The sequence below is a fragment of the Centruroides sculpturatus genome, unplaced genomic scaffold (genome assembly GCF_000671375.1).
Source record: "Centruroides sculpturatus isolate CEXI.00-Female unplaced genomic scaffold, Cexi_2.0 scaffold1566, whole genome shotgun sequence".
Classification (NCBI taxonomy): Eukaryota; Metazoa; Arthropoda; class Arachnida; order Scorpiones; family Buthidae; genus Centruroides; species Centruroides sculpturatus.
In genome coordinates this window covers 126,590-150,359 of record NW_019386514.1, presented here as the reverse complement: position 1 = coordinate 150,359, position 23,770 = coordinate 126,590, and the positions used below count along the sequence as shown (strand labels likewise).

At 32.4% G+C, this 23,770-nt stretch overlaps 2 protein-coding genes across 5 annotated transcripts in view; one reads left to right on the top strand and one right to left on the bottom strand.

The window, feature by feature from the left end:
* LOC111615190 (constitutive coactivator of peroxisome proliferator-activated receptor gamma-like) overlaps window positions 1–13,996 on the bottom strand; it is a 20,904-nt gene extending 6,908 nt beyond the window's left edge. Inside the window, exon 1 of one of the 2 annotated variants that reach the window (XM_023356600.1) lies at window positions 13,971–13,996. The gene's annotated coding sequence lies outside the window, so the exon portion shown is untranslated. Of the gene's footprint in view, window positions 1–5,378; window positions 5,414–13,970 lie in introns of those variants that run through there. The other variant, XM_023356599.1, reaches the window with a different exon arrangement.
* Window positions 9,441–23,770, top strand: LOC111615189 (neurogenic locus protein delta-like). Of its 3 annotated transcripts, none has more exons than XM_023356596.1 (11): window positions 9,441–9,609; window positions 19,699–19,841; window positions 19,921–20,199; window positions 20,319–20,373; window positions 20,971–21,228; window positions 21,327–21,387; window positions 21,466–21,596; window positions 21,673–21,842; window positions 21,918–22,131; window positions 22,245–23,091; window positions 23,314–23,770. In XM_023356596.1, the coding sequence occupies exons 2-11, from the start codon at window positions 19,788–19,790 to the stop codon at window positions 23,408–23,410; spliced, it is 2,166 nt and encodes a 721-aa protein (XP_023212364.1). In that variant the 5' UTR covers window positions 9,441–9,609; window positions 19,699–19,787; the 3' UTR covers window positions 23,411–23,770. The 3 variants fall into 3 exon arrangements, with proteins under 3 accessions (XP_023212364.1, XP_023212365.1, XP_023212366.1); XM_023356597.1 differs by lacking the exon at window positions 9,441–9,609 and adding an exon at window positions 11,540–13,101; XM_023356598.1 differs by lacking the exon at window positions 9,441–9,609 and adding an exon at window positions 13,165–13,786.

Genomic DNA, 23,770 nt, shown 5'->3' with positions numbered 1-23,770 from the left:
TTATATATATATATATATATTTATGTAAAAACATTTCCAGAGAACTAGATAGAAATCTTTATATAAAGTTTATATTTGTTTTCATATAATTTTAATTATTTCTATTTTTAATCAAACAGATGGTTGTTTAATCAGGTGTCATTTATGATAATTTAAAATTATATATAAAATTTTGTAATTTCTTAGAAAAACAGAATGATTATCTATCAATGCTAACTTAACAGAAGTTTAATTATTATTATATTAAAAATATTATTCTAGGTAAACCAATTAAATATACTTCAATTTTATTTTGATTATAAATTTTATATTAATTAAAACTAAAAATTATTTTACATAAATTTAAAAGTTATTTTTATTAAGATGCAGTTAGAATGATCCAAATTTAAACTATTAATAATCTTTTATTTCAGTTCATTACTCAACATCTATTTTAAATCTGAACATTTACTATACTAAATAAAGTGATAAGAACTCTATTTTAATGACAATGCTTAAGGTATTTATTGTTAAAGCATCTAAACAACATTTAAAATATATAGATAAATAGTTAGAATATATAAATAAACACTTTCAAATTTTACTCAATACTAAAATAAATTTTTTCATATATTTCATTATCTTAAAATAAAGTTGTTCCACTTGAGAATTTTATGACTGTAGAGTGTAATGAATAGTTATAAAACCATATTTCTATACTTGATATTTAAGCTGGTAAACTTGTTATTATATAACCTTTTTATTAATAAATTTTAATCAATTATGACCTTGTTTTTAGTTCTATAATGATAATTTCTGAACAACTTTTGTTCTGTTCCCATAATATAAAACTTAATTTAAATAACTGGATAGAATACTTAGAATGCGTAGAACAACTAAAATTGAAAGATAAGTATTTCAAATATTTCATCAGCTAATAACTTAAAATTTCTATCTTGCATTTTAAACTTTCTGATGTTTTTTTTTTTTGCATTATAAATTGTGCTTATTCTATAGAATAAGCACAATTTATAAATCCTAATAAAATTTGATATTAATTTTTAAAATTTATGAAAATTGTAAATTTATTTTTGTGAAAAATATTTTATCTTTATTATATTAAAAATAATAAGACAAAATAAAACAGAGACAATGGTGGTAAATAAATTGGATTTTATTTGACATTTGATAAATAATTTGATAATGCTTATTTATCTATCTTATTTTAGAACATTATCAGAAAAAGCAATTAATATTTTATAATTCTAAATATTTTCTCAAGATTTAAATTATATACTTGTGTAAAAACTAAAAAATCCCATTCAAACAAACTAATTATTCATTATTTGAAAATTTTTTTCCTTGTTACATTCAAGAAATTTTACATGAAATTTGAAATTCACAAAACTTCTGAGTTCCAAAATTATTATTATTTATAGTTGCATCAAATATAAAATATTTTAAAAATTCTAAAATATGAATCATGTTTTCTCTATAATTTTTATCATTACACAGTTATATACTTTATATCTTTAGTAATTAAATTCTTATTCTAAATATAATTGCTTTATTAGCTTAAAATAGTAAATTGTTTCACTTCTCATATTGTAATTCTTTGGAGAATTATTAATGTAATGTACTGTACATTCATAGATAAAGACAAGCAATTTTTTTTAATATAAATTTTTTCATTAGTTTCCTTTTTATTTTAAACACTAAAAATTATTGAGACATTAATCTAATAAAATATATAGTCAGAATGCAAACGTATTTGTTTTGATGATGAATGTTCTGTTATTTATATGAGTAGAAATACTTTTTACTAATTAATAATAATAAACCACATTAAAATGAGATTTCTAAATAATGTAAGATCCTAGTTCATTTATATGTAAGCATATAGTTATGTATATTCCTATGATATATACATGTATATATATCATAGGAATATACATAACTATATGCTTTATATATATTGTACATTCAGATGATGGTGATAAACAATTTACATACAACTATCAATAATGGAAAGTAAGCTTAGATAACTAAGATTTTGTAAGTTCATCACGTAAGTTTTTTTTTTATTAAAAACTTACATGATGCACAGTTATCAAAATTTCTAAAAGTTCAAATTTTTTTGATTTAAAATGAAATTATCATTCAACATCAATTATAAAATGATACAAATGGTAATATAATGTATAATTCAGTAAAAATCAACAACTTTTTTTACAATTAAAACTTTTTAATCATATTTTTTACACTGATGATGATGATGACGATATCTTCATACATTTTAACTATAAATTTGAAAAATTACAGTTTTACCAAACTAGTTTTAAATTTTATTTTTATTAACATAAGAAAATATGTTCATTTTATAGTAATTTTACAATAATTAAATTATAGTAAAACTATTAAAACTTTAAACAAATAATTTCAAAAGATATTTGAAATACACTTGACAATAAAATTAAGACTTACAAAATCAAATTTGTAAAAATGGATATCGTTTTTCCCCAATATTTTAGAATTTAATTTTTCAAAATATACTTCAATTCAAGTCCTAAATACATAAATTATTATTTAAAAGTAATTTTTCATTTTTATACTGTAATTTATACATTATATTACCATTGATATCAATTTCATAATTTTATTGTTCAAAAAATAGTACATACACAATTACATGGTATAGAAATTCAGTTGAAGCAAAATATATACAATACGTGTATATAAACTGCATAATGATCTATTCTTTCAGTACTGGAATGCAATAATATATCCTAATTTTTTTTATTCGTATATATCAATAGTTAATAGAAATTCTTTGAAAATTAAGAGTTGAGTATGGTATAAAAAACTTTATACCATACTCAACTCAATTTAAAAAAATTTTTTATATCTATAGCCATTAATTCTAAATATACATCACCAGGAAGTTAATATAATCTACCAATACTCTAAATAAGATCTAGTAAAATTAAAATACCATTAAACAGTAACTTTTCTTTTGATAATCAAATTAAAAAAAAAAATGAAATCACATTTTCTCATTCTGTATTCAAATAAATATTATATCAAAATTTTGTCTAGTGTATATTATATTTATATAAGTATAGTGTATACACATAAATTTATATCTATTGTTTAATTTATAATTAAACATAGATTAGAAATTTATAATAATTTGTATGGCCATCATCTCATTATATATACATATTCTCTTACATATTTTTTATCAATCAAATATTTTTTATAAAAAGAGAAAAATGAAAATAATAATAATATTACATATTCACTGTTTATTATTACAGGTATTTTTATATAAATAAAATATTTGTACCTATGTGATCTTAATAAAAAATTTTAAGGAATAAAATATATGTTTGTGTGTGTGTAATGTATACATTTTATACTATATAAATATTTTAAAATATTAATGAGTTTCAAGAATGCAATTCTAAAATATTTAAACTGCTTCTGCAATTATATCTAAAATTTTAATATACTAAACATTTACTAACTAAAAATTTTAAAATTCTGAAAAAATCCATATAAATTTTTCATGTACACATTTTTAAGATCTGAAAAAAATTTTAATGGTTTCTGTCAATTTTTAATATTTATATATTAAAAACACTAAATTCAATTTCATTTTAATAAGAAAAACATTTTCCAAAACATTCACAAATTCCATTAAATATCATCAATCATTAATATGATAGCTTATTTAATATTGAATTTAATTTCTAAACTCATTATATTAACTTATTTTCATTTATAACAATCAAATTATGCAAAAGTTCAAGCAGCTATCATATTTTTACATCATCATAAAATGGAATTTCAAAGCCTTTAGGCATGGAATATCAACAAAAAAAAAAGCACATTATAATTTAATTAAAACAATAAAAACATTTTATTGTAGACAGGAGCAAATGAGGAAAGATGAAGGAAGAATTAAAATTTAAAAAGAAATTTAATTTAATTTTTATTAATTATTTTTCAAATCAATATAAATTTGTATTAACTAAACAAAATTTGCACGTGATATAATTTGTATTTTTATCTTTTTTAACATTAAAACAAGCAGAATAACAAATATAAATTTATTGATGCAGAAACTGCAAAACTATTGATACAAATAATATTTTGATTTTATATATATTATATATTGATATAGTAACCCATATTTATTTAATAATTTTATTTGATTTTTAATTTATTTCAAAACAGAAAATAAATGAATTATAGTAATGTTTTGTTATTTCAATTGAATAAATTATTTTTGACATGATTTAGGAAATAATGTATTAATTCAATCTACTTCTACATAAAAAAAATTAATATTTTTTAAAGAACCTAAGTAATTTCCTTAAACCTTTAGTAATTACCTATCACATATAGTATCAAACATTTTTTAATCAATTTTTTAAAAATAATACTCAATTAATTTTCAGTTAAATTGTTATATTTAAAACACATTTATACTTTAAAATATACAAGTTTTCAAATTATTTCAATTTTGATTATTTTGTAATTCTGCTCAGAAATATAAAAATTAAGCAAAAAATATGAAAGTTTAGATAATTTAATGAAATATATTTATCAACTTTCACAGAGAATATAATTTCAATATTAAAATATACATATAATTTTGAGAAATTAAAAAAAAAAAGTTAAAATTTTGTAATTTTTTTCCAGCTTTTCTTTAAAGTATCAGTTTAAAAAAGCATTTATCATCAGTTAAAATTTTAATAAAAATATGATTTTTAGATATTGTAACATTTAGATTATTTTAAAAATCAAAAATTAAATAGGCATTTATAATTTTAAACTTAAAAATCAAATGTTTTGCAAATAAATTCTTAAATTTAACAGATATATGCATACAGTATGTGTATATATCTGTGTGTTACATGGTATACCTGTGTTACATGGTAATCTATGTGTATATCTGTGTTGTGTGTGTATATATGTGTGTGTACCTATGGAAGTTACTTGTAGTTAATTTGCATTTATTTGCATATATTCATATACATAATTATTACCTAAAAGTAACTTCTACTAGAAAAATGTATGGATTATGTACATTCTTATTTAAAATTTATTATTTCATGTATCTTATTAAGCCTGAAAGTAGATAAAGTAAGCATTTCATTACTGTTGCTCTAATTCAGGCAAAACAGAATTCCCTCTAATCATTTAAAGATAGGCCTACTAAGAATCAACAGGAAGCAGAAATAGGCGTTTAACGTAAAAGCTAGAGGTGTATTTTTATATTTATAAACCTCGTTAGTTTCTAAAATGATAACACCAATCTAATTTAAGCACTTAAGAAGTGTAAAACCTTTCGTATACAACAAAAAAACACGCGTGAGAAAGATGTTACTTACAGCGAGTCACGTGATAGGATGACGTAATATTTTCCCTTCACCTTGTTTTTAAAATATTTCTATTTATTAAATTAAGCATTGTTATTGATTTATCTAAATTAATTAATTATAATCAGATAGAAGATATCTTAAATGTTTTATATGATATTTATGTGCTTTTTTTTAAGTTCCATCGAGGAAATTTCCCTTACGTAAAGGGTAAATTCCCTCACTGTACCGACACGCTAGGCGAGGCGGTCGTTTTAACCCGAGAATGTATTGATTTGTTATTTATGTTATTGTTTAGTACTTAAAATAATTGTCTCTTTTTGCATGATTAATTTTATTGCTTCTAGAGTAGTTTAAAAAATATTTTTTTTTATTTAATAACAGGAAATGTTGTAGGTCTTCGGCAATGTTAAAAGATGGAAAGGTTGGGGACCTCGTTAATAAAATACCCTGTTGTCGGAAACACTCGAATTATTTTAATAACTACTAAAACTCAACAATTAATGAGATTTATGTATTATTTTACGGGCAAAAATAGATATATTATATTTTTATTGATCTATTTTTAGGGAAACAAAATTTTAATGTTAAATGTGTGACTTTTCCGATCTCGTTGTTAAGGGTATTGAAAAGGGAATAAAGTAGCTGGAGCATAAATTTGATCCACGTGGTCGCTTGAGCAATGATGTTAACTTAATTACAGAATTAGAGTGCGATTCGGTCTGTAAAAAATCCAGATTCTAAACAAAATTGGATAAACTCAATTGATTTCTTCATCAGTACATCAAAGGGCAGCGTAATGCCGGCTTAGATTTAATACTTAATGCGTTTTTTATCCATTAATTCACTTTTTTACACGCTCCAAAACTGTTTCTCGATTGATTTTTATCGATTCTTCTGCAATTCAATTTCTAGTATATCAATTTATTATACAATTAAAGATATAGCCAAACGTTTTTTTATATAAAGTTAACTACTTCCGACCTACTTATCGATAAAAATGTAAATATTGAAAATCTATTTTTGAACCAATTAAAACTGTTTACAATAAATTGTACACATGCACATAAAGAAATCAATTCAAACTGCAGACATATGCATTCTGTATATTAGCACGCAAAGCTATTTTAAAAATCCGCATTTCCTGGGGAACGTAATCTTGGATGGATACAAAATAAATTTTGCAAGTATTTTTGGGAAGATTTAGAAACAATTCCGTGAAAAATCCGGTGGCACACATTCAAGTTTCTATCGTTAAAATTAAGGAGAAAAATATCGGCTTTAACGCTTGTGAAGTTTGGAATTTTACAAATTTACCATCTCCAAATTAACTCGTAATGTTAATGGGTTAATCATTCTAATAGGATTAATTCTAAATGTGTAGTCGATTAAGATATCGCTTCATTACTTCGAAACGAGTTAACTAATTCATTAAGATCGTTACCGTTAATTAAGAAATTACGGAAATGAAAAATATATGAAGTGTAAATGTTATTGTTATCTCTATGGTATTTTAGCCAAGAAAGATTTCGAGCAACTCAATTGCATATATTAGTCTATACAAATTGATCTTTATAAGATAAACAGATCAATCTCGCAAGCTTCTGAAACCTCTCAACGAAATTGAAACTTCTATTTTTAATGAAGTAAGTTCATTTAAGTTTACACAATAAAACCGAATTAAAGTATTTTGTTACATAGTTTTAAAACACATTAATAAACATGTAAATTAAATCAATTCTACAGCAGACATTAAATAGGTTAATTAATATCTTCACAAATATTAAAAAAACTATAAGCTGTTTTTAATAAATTATTATGTTTTTAATTAATTAAATTTGACCTTTAATTAAACTAGAGTAATGTGTCTATCTTTTTCTGTTTTTCTTTTTTTCCCCTTCTTTTTTTGGTAAGTCAGGCAATGGATTTTGTTATTCTTTTGCCATCAAATTCCAAAGACATTATTGATGTGATCAAGCAAATCACTGAAAGTAATGCTGAACGATTACTTAGATTTCCCACACAATCAGTGTTCTGTCATCCTGAAATCTCCCAGAGTCATTCATGAGGAGTTCATGCAGAACGGCAAAATTCCCAATCTCAGAAGGAAGGAAGTATTTGCCAAGAAAAACATACTGGCAAATGTCATTGATCTGCAATTCTTTTACATTTTATATATCTGGACAATACGTATAAATGTTCATTGGAAAATATTGAAAAATATTTTGAGTACTTGATAAACTATGCCACTTTTTAAAGTGTTCGGTCGTATAGTGCCTACAAGATCATTAAAAAAAATCTTATGTTGGTATAATTGAATAGTGTGAATGAAGTGGTTGGTTTTAGCATTCTCGAGTGATTTTTAATAGAAGGATTTCGTGACACAGATAAAATAGCTAATATCAATTAAGAAATCTCGTCGGTTACAGTTTAAAAAGAGATTATTGTATTCGCATCTTGTTTTCATTGTAAAGCTCTCGTTAACTGAATTCCGAAATTAAGAACACCGCCCGTGAATGGACTTTATACAAAAGCAATTTCATTAAATTCAATTGGTAATGAAAGAATCACAAATGTTATTCATTTAAATAAATTTCATTACGTTCTTTTATATGTTTTAGAAGAAACCTGCCATTGAAGGAAATCGTTTTAACTACGTAAAATGAAAGAAAGAAAAGACGATGGTTACAGGTAATCAAGACCTATTTCCTGACTAAAAATAGAACTTTCGACTGACCTTTAGTAAAATATGTATGTTGTGTTGATGGACGTAATCCCGATTAAAACCAGTCTCCAAAAAATTCTTTTCGCTGCACGTGTTGTAGAAAGTAATTTATTCATTAATTTTGCACTAAATAAAGTTAAAGCCGTCATCATTTATCTTTGTTTCGGCAGAATATTATGTTTAAATTTAATTAACTTGATGAGAATAATGTTTAGATAATATTTTCGTATATTTCTTTTTTATCCGGAAAACATTCAATTAACTCGAGATATCTAATCGCTCGTGCTACTGGTTAGGGAAAAGGTTTTTATTTTTCCTACGTAGGAAAATCGATTTGTGTAAAACACCGATTGAAATTGGCTTTTTAAGTTTTGTCACTTGTCTTTTGATCGAATTCCTTAACGAAGTTGAAAGTTAACAGGAAAAAATGAATTAAATTCTCTCACTTGGTTTGTCTCCGTTAGGAATCAAAGGGTTAAAACCAGCTAACCCAGTGACATTTGTACCGAAACGAGTTGACTGACCTGTTAGAATCAGAAAAATAAAATCTTCAGCCATCTATATGAAACTTTTTAATAAGTTTTTTCCTAGCTTTATCGATTTCTTCATCCAAATCGGTTAAAAACGAAATCGTATACAGACTGGAGCAAGAGTAAAAACAACCAGTTCACCTGTATGGAATGTCAACTTCGTGTGGGAAAGTCAGTATAAACTTAGCGATGAGGTCACTAGGTTGGATTAGTTCACACCAAAATCACTGGGACGCAATGGTACACGCAAACATGGCTTGGCTGGCTAGACATTACACAGTGAAGACTAACTTCAATCACTGCAGCGGTTAATGGCCCGAAGACAAACACACATTGCAGTTGGGGTCTGAGAAGGGGGGAACACACGTGATTTCCGGTGCTGTGTAAGTTCAGCGTCGTAAGTCAATGCACCTAAGTCGTAAGTCGCCAGTTATTGTTTGTTATTAGTTGTCAGTTAAGATTGTGTTTACATATTTGATTTCTGCATACGTGCGAGACTAGTCTGGAAGAAGGAAGGATATTCTATTTTGTTTTTAATCGTAAACGGTATGCGATTATCGTAAACGTTTTCTGGTCGGAGAAATGGCCCAATCGGCTTTTGCACATAGCTAAAATTTAAACGAGATACGTTTGTATTTACATTTACTAGAAGTTGGAGTGCCCCGTTAACTTGCCTCCGTATCTTTTGTTGTTTTTTCACCTGGTAGGGTGTGACTATCCATCCAGGGTCATCTTCGAACAGGTTCGTTTTCTCTTCGATTTGACAATCCGGTTAATGTACGAAGATTGACCAATTACAGTTGAAGACTGCCTGAGCGGGAGCCTCGATCTCATTCTCGTCACATGGACTGCTACAGTAGCGACATCAGTGTGCAGGAAGCGCTTGCATTAACCAACTAGCTAAATGCATGGGAGCTGGAAGAGGGATTGTTAGGCAACAGATCTTGTGGATTTATCCTATTTTCTCGCTCGGATTTTTATCTCCAAGGTAAGTTTCGTTATTTCACTTCTTATATCTCGACAACTTGCGCTCAAATTGTTATTAAGGATTTTAAAAAATCTCGATTTTTAATTCATTTGACTATTGCGTTAGTTAGAAAGGGGCGAAGTCGGCTTTTCTATCGTATCTGTCCACACACGTGCAAGCATATTATCTAGTTTGTTTTCTCGAACAGACTAGAGGCGTTGAGCACAGCCAGGGCGGCTATTTTTACTTCTCACCGTCTACTCGTTGTATTCTCATGCTGACCTAAACGCGGAGCCACCCAATACGGAATAGCGATGCCAAATATTGCTGACACTCAGACGACACAGCGACTGGAAAGTGCACCATCCATCTAGGTTGAGAAACCGAGAATGGCGTCCAAGGATGCAAATTTGTTTAGAGAAAGTGATCATCAGAGAACAAGTGCGATCTTTCCCTTATTTCCGCGCTGGAGCTGGTGGCCGGTGACCCCGAAGTCCAATCAATAACCTTACATAACGCTTCTCGTCCGAAATACGTAACACTGTCGTGTGTGGGAATGGCCTACGGTTTGCACACTAATGGACGTTCGGCTGTCGGTGCTTCGACCAACGAAGCATGGCGGGGTGAACGATCTCTTGCTCTCCGCTCTTTCCGATTCGCATCATTGGACATTAGCTATAGCCATACTCCACTCGCTCCCGTCCGAGAACTTTACCACAAGTGCATTTTTGTGGAAAAACGCCACGTTTCGCTTTCGTTAAATATTCGTTCACGTTCCTTTCTTAATTTAATTAAGAATTTACTATCTGTTGAATCTATGCAATTTCATTTTTTTCCGGAAATTTTCCTAATCCCCTTAAAATGACTCTCTCTCTCTACTGATCGGTTGCATGAACATAGTCCTACATTTCGACGTTTAGTGAAAAAGTCACGCTGGTTGCGTGCCTTTGTTACGTGGTTTTAGTTTGCGTGATTCCGTGATCTGACCAGAGACAGGAAAGAAAGGAAGATAGAAAAGAAAAAAAGGCTCATCAGGCTGTGACGGAAATGCCTTATCTAGATGTACTAAAGACGCAAATAGAAGTAAAAGAAATGGTCCAGCAGTTCGAACCACTTTCGCTTTCTTGTTTGGAACCACTGATCTCGAGGTTAGATTAACAACGATCAGAACCTTCAAATTTTAAACTAGTTTTTGCTTAAAATTTCTTCTGATTTAAAAGTAAAAACACTTTTCTTGCTGTCCGAAACGTAATAAAAATCGAACGGTAATTGTAATAAACCAATTTTTTCGATATTAACTTAGTTTGTTGGCATTTTAATTCTATCTTTAGTTTGTTTTTTTCGCCGTGTTCTGCCGTAAGTCCAAATCTCAGGTGCAGTGTCCTTTTTTTTACGTTTTTGGATAATGTCCAACCTTTGCAATGTCTTTTTCGATGATGTTACAGTTCGATATAACATTTTGGTATTAAAAAAGATGAAGATTATCGATTTTTAGCGAAAGGGTGTGGTCAATTCTCGAGGTGTATGTCCTCTTACATCGACCGCAAAACTCTTCTTTGACGAAGTTTGGGGCGATATCGTTAATTCGTCCATCATCCGAAAGATGGCGAAAGCTTTCGTGTTTCACTCCTTCGCAGTAAGCCTCCCCCCGATAATAGAGCATAATTGGCCAATTAATTAACTCGGTTTTAATTGAAAAATGGTCAACCAATAGAACAACGGCCATTTTTTGATAAGCACGTTTTCTTGATATTAATAACTCTCTTTAAAGACTTCCTATTCGGTGTCCTCATTTTCATATTAGGTAATTGCATTCGCCTATAGGCTGAAGAAGCCTTACACAACTTTCCGTTGTGCTATAGTAAAAGCGGGGTTAGGGATTTGGGGAAATTGCGTCATCTTCGCAACTAAGTTTATGGAAAATCCTTCCGATGAAAGATTTAAAGGATAGACGAAGCTTTGGCATCGATTGCGGATCTAGTTTCGTCTGCAGGTATGTCGGTGTCCATCGATTATTTTTGGTCTAGTCGTCTCTCTGCTGGTGAGATTACATAAAGGCAAAGCGATAACGCTGGAAACAGAAACAGATGGTGTTCTGGTATATTTATCGTTTTCAATTTTTTTTTTTTTTCACATTTTCCTCATCTATGCATTCATAATTCTAACTAAAAGTAATTCGTTTTTACTTTTAGTTCTCGGAATACATCATTATCGAGAATTTATCTGATAGCAAATGCAGAAGTTCGAAACTTTTTCGTAGGTTTTTGAGGTTTTGATAAGATAGTTCTTTTTAGGCGAAATTAGTCGAATTTCCTACAGGAAATTAACCAAGAGAAGCGTTAGAATAAATAACCGGTTGTAATTAGTCAGATATTTGTCTTTTCTGTTGATGGGCATGTGCAGTGAGGAAAAAACAGTCAGTTTTCGGTTCAATAATCCAGTAGCAATTAGACCTGTCGGTTCATGTTTTAAGCTCTTGTATTCATGGTTTAATGACTGGCGAGGAAATGACCCTTTCCTGTTGATGTCAGAAAAAGATTATATTTACTAGATATGAATCGTTCATTCTAAGTTTTTTTTGTCATTTCTCTGGGACCGCCTCTATTCTTCAGCGACGGCTTAGGTTCGCACTGACCCAAATGCGTGATAGACTCTCGTAAACACGTAGAAATATTTTCTCAATGGAGCCATCAGAATGAAGAAGGCGAATTTCCTTCGCACAAATAAAACTCTTCCTTGTGACATCAGTTGAAAGAGAAGCATTGTTGTGAGTCATAGCGTCCTATTTTGGCAACACCTGTACTTCTTTGGATTAATTCCAGTCAGGTCACGTGATGCCGGCTGTGACCTTTTTGCTTCTTGCGCCCCGATAATTATGCCGAGTGGATTTAAACATAACGCTACGAGAGATAAACGAGGTCAGGCGTGAGACTCCCTCGCAGCAGCGAGACAGCGTGTGACAATGACCAGAGAGAGATACTCGGATTTTGAAGGAGGTACTCGAGGTAACTCGACCCTTAGAGACCGGTCGACTAAATAGGGTCAGATGCTTTTATCCCCAAATAAACGTAACCGAAACAGATCGGCGTGTCGGTCAAGTCCATTGAAGCAGTTTAAATGCATTTCCGACGATACGATAGGGAAGAATTCCAGCTAATCTGGCTAAACGACGTATCCCTCTCGGACGTAATCGCTCCGTTATCTCACCGGTGGAGTCGCTCTGCACCAAAATGCCTACCGGTGCACGCCATCCCGCTACTTGTTTTATCGTCTACGCTAGATAAATTGAAACTGCACGGGGAAAGAAAAGTAAACACATACCACGTGCTGTATCGTGGTGACAGTTTTGCCTCGGGACCACAATCGATTGGCGATCCACCTACTCCGTCTCGCGTGGTTTTTGTCAGGACGTGACGTCACATTAGAGGCGGTGTAAAACCGGAAGTGGTCGGAGGTAGGCTTTATTGGGGGTGTGTGGCGCACGCGACTGCTCCTCTCTTCTTTGTGTTCGAGGTAAGTTTGACCGCTGGAATCGCGTAACTATCCTATTTGCTTTTTTTTTAACATTCTGCGAGAACTTTTTAAACTGACGAACTTAATAGTAGCTTCCAACACTACAATAGCGCGTTTAGTAAGTCGTGTAATAAACTAGTTAGTCGGAAAATCTTCGCCGGCTCTTAATACTATAGCCCGTTATCATTAGAAGTTAATGTTATGTTGTGCACGACTGATTTCCATTGAAACTTCTGACTTCGAAAGAATAACGACCTCTGACTGACCGGATATAGGCGCCGATAACTTACCAACCACCCCTCGAATGAACGGTTGGACGCAAATTTTCCTAGTAAAATTGGAAGAAACTAAAATTAGAAAAGTTCGTGCCCGTATTGGTTGCAGGAGTGATTTCTAGAACGTTAACCATATACTGCAACACTACTTTCGCCGCTACGAATTGGGAAAGTATTGTCATGCGTCTAAATGGCCGGAATATAGTTTAATGTGTGTTCGATATTGCTAGTGTATTGTCAAACTGACTGCTTACTAACCCATTTCCATCAGGCAGCACACTATGTTACGTGCAAATATAACAATTGGTTAGGCATAAGTGGCCATGCATACTCTATGTGGCCGAGAGATACGAGGCCGACTGATGATTAGCCGAGCGTGATAAGCGGTTCCAGATTTTTGTTCTTTTAGAGTAGGTTTTGTAACTAAAATAAAGTAGACTTTGATATAAGCATAACTATCTTGTTCTAATTAACATGCATTTCCTACATTATCTCTTAATTAAAGTAATGCCAACTCATTAAAATAATTAAATACCGAATTTTAGTTAATTATTTCTTAAAGCATGCTGATTTTAATTTTAACACTTAAATCACCGAGATAAACATAAAAGAAGAAAAATGTCCGGTTCTACTTGCGAAATTGCCAAATCGTAACGTTTAAAGCTGGTATAATGATCGACGTCCGTACACGGTTGCTTTTGCTCACGGATTCTAGCGAAAATATGCTGCTGCTTCCTTCGAATTAAAATGATATAACTAGAAAAAAAATTGCAAACATTCGAAAAACAAATGTATAAAAATTGCAGAACAAAGCAGTTATTATTAAGGTTCACTTAAGAAAAAGCCAAGTAAAATATTCCTCCAGCGTGTCGCCATGGATATTTTTAGTCACAGACTTGTCTGTCCCACTCCGACTCTGGGATTCGTCCTTTAGGCCATCTACGCTTATATTAGTACAAAAGTAAATAAGGCTAGTCATCACTACTTACTCAATATCGCCTGTTCAGCTTCATTCGATTGGCCTATCATTGGAAAAAAGCCAACAGAAACACTTCACACACGTAAATTTTAATATTCGTCCGTGACCTATTATTCGATCCACACTCCTTTTCTTAAACTAAGTGGCAAAAATTACAGAACATTATCGAGTGATATTTAATGCATTAAAATCCAATCCGCAATCGAATCCAATATTGTGATTAAAAATAGCTTAAATCTTTATAATTTGGCTGATTTTTTTTGGTGGATAGAATCCGACATGTAATTTTTACTTCTGGAGCCAAGTTTCACCGAGAGCCTTCGAGATTTCCAATCGTAAAATTACATTTTAAAGAGAGAATGATGAAACAACTGCTATAAATTTCCATTTTCTATGTGTGTGTGTGTGTCATTGTCTATGTACTCTTTTTAAAATGTTTTTAAAAATGTTGTCACTCCAGCACACTTTATATTTTATAAAAATGTAACATGTCCACTTTGTAGCCTTTTTACGTAATTATTTACGAGGTTGTTGTTGAATTTGTGACTGTACGTCTCCGGGGTACAATATTAGGTCACGCAAATGTCAAAGTTACTGGGCGTCAACTGTACCTTTTGTCAGTTGTAAAAATGCCTAGTACGGCATTCGACTGTTATTTCTCCGTTAACCTTGTGCTTAAAAGTTCCTGCGAGGATACTTTGCCTCTTGACTACAATGCATTGTGGATAAGAAGGAATGGAGTTGCATTTTTAAATAGGAAACGTGTTCTGACGCAAACGGCAAGTTAGTCACGAGAGTAATAAATGCTTTAGATTTAAAAATATTCAAATTTATTGATATTTCGAAAGCCGATTTCGTTCAAATTTCTATTAACACAGAGATTGAGTGACAAATTGTATATTTTTCCTCCCCTCTTCGATTTTATAGCCCTCAAGAAAGTCTCACGCTATCGTATACTCGTTTCTGATTATTGACACACACACACACACACACACACACACACACACAAAGGGTGGGTACACTCTTTAATTTCCAATCCTGGAAATAAAGTATCAAATTCAAATAATTTTACGTAAACTGCCATTTAAAACCCAATGGCTTTCTCAGTATAACTGACGGATGATCTGACAATATAATGCAGTTCGTGTTGCGTAAAACTCCTTAGGGAATGGCAAATTTCCATGTGAATCTGGAGCAAAGATCCCTATTCCAGATTTCTTCCCTTCGTATCACTTAGCTTAGACCTATCAATTTTTCTCATTATTAAAATTTTATCGCCTGTAAAAATATTCCACCATGCAAATTCGAAAGCGGCAACTAAAACCAATTCAAAATTTAATTAAAAATCTTCCGAATTCGACAAAAATTAGGTTAATTTTTTTTTTCGTTAGAATTCGTTTACATAAAAAAGCATTAGGTTTAATTGAGTTAAATACGTTTTACTGCAGATATGTAAATAAAGAGCTAATTTAACTAAAAGCATCTCTTCTCGTTAATCGTAGCTAATTGAACTTGTTTCGTCGTAAAACTTGGAGTGTTTTCACGTTAAATTGCACCTTGGCATTAAAATTTTACATCTTATCTGTTTACCTCATTTAAAAAAAGTCTCCTTTATATTTAACTAGAATTCTATCGATTTTATTCTTTTTAACTAATTTCACTTAGATTAAACGGCGAAGAAAAGTTTCACGATTATTTTCCAGCTTAAAAACTATCTTTAAAAACAAATCGATAATGGGATTTTATGCTCTGACCATTTAAATATATTAAAATTTTACAAAATGACTTTGCTGCTGGATTTTTTTTATGTTGCTTACAGGTGATTTTTAAATATAGAGCACGTTTACTGAAGAATCGCATCTTTATTAAAAAAAAATTTAAGGTTCAATCTTACTACAAGAATATCTTCATTAAAATAGTGTATTAATTTTTTACTAAAAAAATATATTTATGCAAATTAAGACGGGAGAAAGTAGAATGAGATTACGATATCAAGTTTATTATAGTCTAATAGAAAATACTTTCCTGTTTAAACAATTAAAAATATATAATTCACTTCTGGATAAGATAACGAACCTATCGAAATAACATTATTTTCCGTAGGGGAGAGAAATTCGATATTTTTGTTGACAGAAGTCATGTAATAAATGCACACTAATTATGTACATACAGAACACTTTTCGATTATAATAACGTGACTAAAGTTTTTTCATTATTATTATTTTAATTTTAAAAGTTAAAACTCGATGGCTTCTACATATTAACTGGTATTATGTTCCCGATTTATTCATCTTACGCACTTTCTCCCACGTCTTTTTATATTAAATATGGATAGATAAACACGAAAGATTGGTGCTTTTTAATGAATAAGAACGTGTTTTTTTTATTCATTCAAACTATAGATCTACAATAGCGAATGAATGAAATTAAACAGTTGCTACTAGACAATTACATTTAGAATTCTGCTAAAAAAATCAAATGATTAAATGCTCTTTTAATTAAAAATGCAGGCTTACGATCGAATACATATGTTAAAGACGTCTTTAGATTTATTAAACCAACCTAAAACCAGATGTTCTTAATTCGAATTAATCTATTACTCTAAATATTTCGTACCCTTAGGACATTTTTTGATATATTTAATTTAAAAATTGCAATTGAATTAGTATAAAAATATGGTATTAATATAGAAAATTCGGAAAAATGTTTTAAAAAAAATGTCGTCTGTAACGGGTGACGCTCATTTAAAATTCGAATATTTGAAGGCAGGTTTTATAATAAATGAGATGAAAAAAAAAAGTAAATTTAGCAAGACGGTTTTCATCAAAAAAAAGCATATTTACCGATAAACACGTAAGCTTTACACAAAAGCGTATCGGGGTACAAAACACGAAATTCTAACAATAATGGCCAATTTTGCACGTGTTTCACTCAATGAATCTCAAATTTGATTGGCCGGATCGAATCATTGAACCAGATGTTGCATTGCACGTGGCTTATGATGGTAAAGGGGGTGCTTTTGTCGAAACGGACAATTACGTTCGGTTTATCTCCAAAATTCGTCAGCGTAAAAGCTTCTTAATATAATTAACGTTTTCAAAAATGAAAAAAAAAAGAATTTTGTTAATATTTCTAATGAAATGTTATGAAAATTTTTGCCTAGCAACTCGGCATATACATATGATTATAATCGCCCCCATCGTCCTGAATAAGATAAGCTTCATTGATGTTTAGAAATGGAGATATGGGTGAGAAGAAAAGTCTTTTATGCACAGTATCAGGGTAGTTTTCGTGTATAAAATCTTTAGTTAGGTGAAGAGACTCTGGTGGCATATTTAGTCACAAAAATATCCAAAAAGGTAGACGAACCTAAATTTTTCGAATCTTTTGGAGTGAGAATATTCCCATCTGCTACGAGGTCTCCACCCATCTATCTTGGAATTGGGGGTGGTGCTCGATGACGTCACGCTGGAAACTCCCCTCATTTCATCATAAACGGAACAGTTTAGCCAACTGTGATTTCTCCCCCCTTCTTTACCTTTCATTAGAATATCTCTTCGGTGCAGTACTTTTTCGATAAATTGATATCGAACTAGCTTTACTGATTTTAAAAAATGCCGAGTATAAAGATTCCTATTTCTTTTCTCTGGTGGCATTTATATTATTGTTTACTCTGGTACAACGGCTAATCCTGCTCTAACAAGCTCTCCGAAGACTATTTTTAAAACAAGCTATTTTATTTCCACTGTCTGTATATCAGGTAAAGTATTTATTTGATCTTTCAATTTTCAGAAAAATGATCCTCACTTCTGGAAACTTTGTACTGCTTTTCTTGAGTAAGAACAGATGCTATAGCCAATTATTATAGAAAGAATCGATTCGGTTCTTGGAAAAAATCGATTTTAAGTAACGACAATCTTTAAACTTTATAAAATTTTAGAGTAAGGTACGGTTTTTGTAAAAAGAAAGAGTAAGTGTCGTCGTCGTCGAACGAATAAGTTATATTTGGAGTTAGATGAAACCGGACTGTTTTTGTTGTTAAGGAAAATGGGTCATTTTAGGGAGTGGCCGAGATTACGCCATACGATTTATCACCATTTTTGTTAAATTCGACCAGCTTAACTGAATGTTAAACTGTAGAAGCTTATGTATAAATCGTAACCGAATTTAACTATAAATTGGTGTTGAACGAACCAAGCAGTTATTCTAAGTAAAAGTATGTGCATCTAAACGGATTGCCATTTCTTCCCACAGTCAAACATGTTAGGGGGCCCAGAACATCCATTTTGCAAGGAACCCTCTCCGGATCCTGCACCCAGACCGGTTCCCAGTTCAGCCTTTCTTTTGAAACCTCATGAGAACCACGACGACAAACCCAATTATCCCATTGAGCGAAAAGCTCGAAAGTACAAAATAATTGAGAACATAATCAAAATGTTTATGAATAAAACTATCGCTTACAATTAAAACAAAAAGGTTTTTTGTTTCCACTTGATCGATAAACCTTAGTTTTATACCAATCACGAAGAATAATGAAATATTTATGAAAATTTTCCATTCTTTACATTCTAGTAAAAGAATATCAGTGAATGACCTTCCCGCAAAATGAATAGGGACCCAAAAAACTGCTTGTTCTATAGTAAAAACCTCGGATAAGTCACTCTTAAGGGGCCATCGCACCTTCTAGTCTTTCTTATGTCATTCGTCACAAAGCTCTTCGCACCTGGAACATATTTTAAAAAATTAACACCTGTGCGGCAACAATAAACAGTACTAATCTATTAAAGTAAACCAAGATTGTGTCAATAGAACGTATATCTAATAATCTGCCACCGATTCGCTCGCCCCGGGGAAAACGCAACAGGTGATGATTATACCTAACGAAAGAGGATAGGTGTAATCCTATATAAGCAATGAAAAGGATTATCAGTGGTAATTGTACTTGTGACAATAATCGGAGGAGGATGTGGTCAGTGGCTAACAGCTGATATAACGGTCCTATGTCAACACCTGGAATATCTTGTCGTCGCTAATAAATCTACCGCAGATAGATCTACCCGAACGAAAGATCCTCCACCCAAACTTAAATTGGCAAACTTATCGACTATTGAAGCAGAAACGGGCGAGGAGCTTTGTTTTTCCGGTTGAAAAAAATTATTAATTAGTAACATCGTTAGTAGAAGGTTCCACCCAAACTTCTTGCGGTATATAAAGTAGTGACGTTTTACATTTTGCGTTCTTTTAATACTAAAAAGTGTACATGTTTTACCATTACTGCCGCTTGTGCACCTAATTCTTAAAACGTACGCTGTTTTTACGATTGTGCTGCTCATTCTCTTCCAGACAACGTAAAACATCTGAGGGCGGAGCCTGAACGTGACGTCACAAGCAGAGTAGTGGTGTCGGGCGAGAAGTAATATTGGACAACAGAGATGGGGAGACTCACCATCGGGACTGTGGTGGTGTTAGCTGCTATCGTCCCGCAGGTAAACATCAGAGAATTTTTCTTAACAGCTTTTATTCACGTCAAGGCGAATTTTACAAATTTTTTTTCTCGTCTTATAGGTGTTGGCTTCGGGTGTTTTCGAACTCCGACTTGGAACTTTCACAAACGATGAAGGAAGATTAGCTGAAGGAAATTGTTGCGGTGCATGCCCAGGTGTATGTGCAACTATGTTTCGAATTTGCTTGAAGCATTATCAGACCACTATTGATCCAAATTCACCGTGTACCTTCGGCGAAAGCGTAACTCCAATTTTGGGTAATAACAGTGTTTACTTGGTTGATCAGACCACTCCTGGATTTAACAACCCTATCAAATTTCCGTTTAATTTTTCCTGGCCGGTAAGTCTATCCAAAAGCGAAATTTAATACCTAGAATGCATTTAATTCTGTCTCGTTTAATTGTTTTGTTAAGAATTAGTGCAATCGTACTAAACAGTGTTTTTTTTAACAATTTTCAGGGTACTTTTTCTCTTATTGTCGAAGCCTGGCATAGTAATACCACAACAGGTGAAGGTAAGTCTTTTAAACATCGTAGATTTTGTTTACACAAAAGTCTGTGAGAACCAACGTGACAATATGTCAGTGCAGGGGACGTAAGATCCCAAGGCAACTAGACATTTAACAACAACAAATCCACCACGTCATATCCGTTTTACGGGACAAGTTGTCAGGTAGCTAAGTGTGGGAACTTGTCCCGAGGGCTAATACTCCGCGAAGGGGGGAGAGGATCGTACGGTAGCTAGGGAGGTGTGTCTACGAAACTGGGCCCTCTAATGAGTCGAATGTTTCACCCCCTTTACACTGTCTCGGGCCTCATTTCGATTCGCAATCAAAACCCGGTGCCGATGCGTTTCGTACAAAAAAAAAACCTCCTATAGTAGCATAATAGGATTGTATTACTGTGTTCTTAACCTAGCCTCCTTTTCCTCGTGTTTCCCATCCTTGTCCCCCTCTTTTTGTCCCCTCTCGGGTCTGTCAAGGTCGCCAAGCTAGGAACCGTGAGAAAGTAAGCTTCAGACGATCAGGCAAGCAAATGATGGCGATCATTCAAAAACGGGATTGAAAATACGGTGCCATCGCTTCGATCTGATTATCCTTATTTGTTTTCAGGTGAAACCAGGTCTCTTATAACGCGACTCACGACTCAAAGATGGTTAGAAGTCAGGCCGGAATGGACTCAAGACATATATAGCACAAACCATACTAGCATGATTTATTCATATCGAGTCACCTGCGACGAGAATTATTACGGGACGTCTTGCGAGAAACTTTGTCGTCCAAGAGACGATAAGTTTGGTCATTACACCTGTAACTCAAATGGCGACCAAGTGTGCTTGACCGGATGGTCTGGAGAGTATTGTTTGAAACGTAAGCTCACTTCTTTGCACAGATATATATTTTTTCCCTTTTTGTTTCTTAATCTAGAATGCGGGTTAATTTTTTTTTTTTTTTTTATATATATATAGCTGTCTGCTTACCTGGCTGCCACGAACAACAAGGTTATTGTAACCAACCGAACGAATGCAAGTAAGTATAGATTCAAATTTCACTTTCGTGCTCGCATTTTATATTTCCGAATGGATTTGTAACTGATGATTGTTACAGGTGCCGCATCGGTTGGCAAGGATGGATGTGTGACCAATGTATTCGTTACCCCGGTTGTATACACGGTACGTGCAATCAACCCTGGCAATGCAATTGCGATGAAGGTTGGGGTGGATTGTTCTGTAATCAAGGTAAATATCGAAACGAAAAATCTCGTGGAGGGAAGAAGAAAAATAAATTTGTAACTATTTTTTTTCTTTCGAATAGATTTGAACTACTGCACGAATCATAAACCTTGCAAAAACGGTGGTACTTGTACCAATACCGGTCAGGGTTCTTACACTTGCACCTGTCTCCAAGGTTTCACTGGCACTAATTGTGATACTCATCTCGATGCATGCTTACATCAACCGTGTCTTAATGGAGGAACTTGTAGGGTAAGTCTGAAATTTCGTGGCTACTTCACCAATCTTTACAATGAAGAAGATTAATAGAAGATATTTTTCTTTCAGAGCACAGAAAGGAATTACACGTGCGAATGCTCCCTGGGTTATTATGGACGCCACTGTGACACAACAGCTAGCACTTGTACTGAGAATCCGTGCTTGAATGGAGGCACTTGTATTGATGATGGGAACGGCTTTCGATGTCTTTGCCTGGGTAATTACGAAGGAGCACGATGCAATGTTCTCAAGTCAACATGCGATGAAAATCCATGTCTTAATGGTATGGTATTTTATCCATACAAAAATTTGAAATTCAATAACTTCAATTTTGCAATTCTAATTTTATTTTATGATATTCTTTAAATTTTTTTATTGTTTATATTCGATTTATAGGTGGAAGCTGTACGGTTACGGATAATTCATATGTTTGCGAATGTGCAAACGGTTTTACAGGAAACAACTGTGAGCAAAAGAACGACGAATGTTCTTCCAATCCTTGTGAGAACGGCGGTGTTTGTGTGGATGGCAGGTGCCTGTGCGTCCCCGGCTATGTGGGAACTTCCTGCCAGACAAACGTAGACGATTGTCTCACAAAGCCGTGTGCTAACGGTGGTACCTGCTACGATCAGATCAACGACTACAGCTGCGTCTGTCAACCCGGTTTCACCGGCAAGGATTGCTCCGTGAATATAGATGACTGCAGTTCCAATCCTTGTCAAAACGGGGGGACGTGCGAGGATCGCGTCATGGAATACGTGTGTGTGTGTCCTACAGGATACAGCGGTGCTCTATGCGAAATATCTCCTTCTGGAAATGCCGTGGAACCCCTTCATCATGGTGACAGTGCAGTGTCGCATCAAGTGTCTGAAGTGATGTCCGGCAAACAAGTGGCTCTGATAGCCACTCTGTCTTCTGCTGTTCCCTTTATTGTGTGTTTAGCCATGTTAGTGATTTTATGTTTGAGATATAAAAAGAAACGCGATCAAAGACGACAGGAAGAAGAAATGAAGAGACAGAACGAGCAGAACAGTATGAACAATAAATATGCAGATAAACAAATATATAACACATTAGACAGACCTAAAAATTTAAAACTGACCAACGAAGAAACGTTGGCTTATACAAAAGAATTACAACGAACTAAATCAGTGAAATTATTAAATACAGCTCAAGATAGAGACTGGCTTTGCAAACAAAATACGATGGATAGAAGACATCCGACAGCCAGCACTAGTCACAGGTGAGTTTTTTTTTTTTATCGATTTGATATATATTAATTCATTAGCCAAAGGCAACTCGGCATTTCTCATTCAAATTGTAAGTAATAAATTACAAATATTTTTATCATTGAACCATTTGTTACATTGTTTCTACTGTATCAATCACTCGTAAAAAAAAACAAATGATAATTTACATTTAAAAAATATTGTACGGTATTAAAATAAATTTATTCTATTTTTAGTGAGAGGCGGCCTCAAGATCCCAGTATATATGTGATAGAAGTTCAAGATCCGACAACGCATCCAAGAGTAGAAAAGATGCTTGCTACGGAAGTCTGAACACGTCTAAACAAAGATTTTAAGTGCAAGTGCCTTGCTTCTGTATAGTATTTTGTATCATTGTACAGTCCGCGAGCTCTCAGATACCTCCGCCCTTCTCCTTTATTTATGTGTGTGTGCGAGAGAGACATTGTTTCATTGATATTTTTAAGATGCTCTTTTTAGAAGTCAGGGTTCGTTTCAGTTTCAAATGTTTTTAGTCACTGGTAGTACGCACAGATCGACACATCAGAGTTCTAATAATGTATAGTTCGGTTGTGTACATAAATGTCTGTATTTATAAATTTCATGCTGTACATATAAACATCCAACATCTTGTCAAAGAAAAAATAAAAGTCCTGGACGTGTATTTTTGTAACA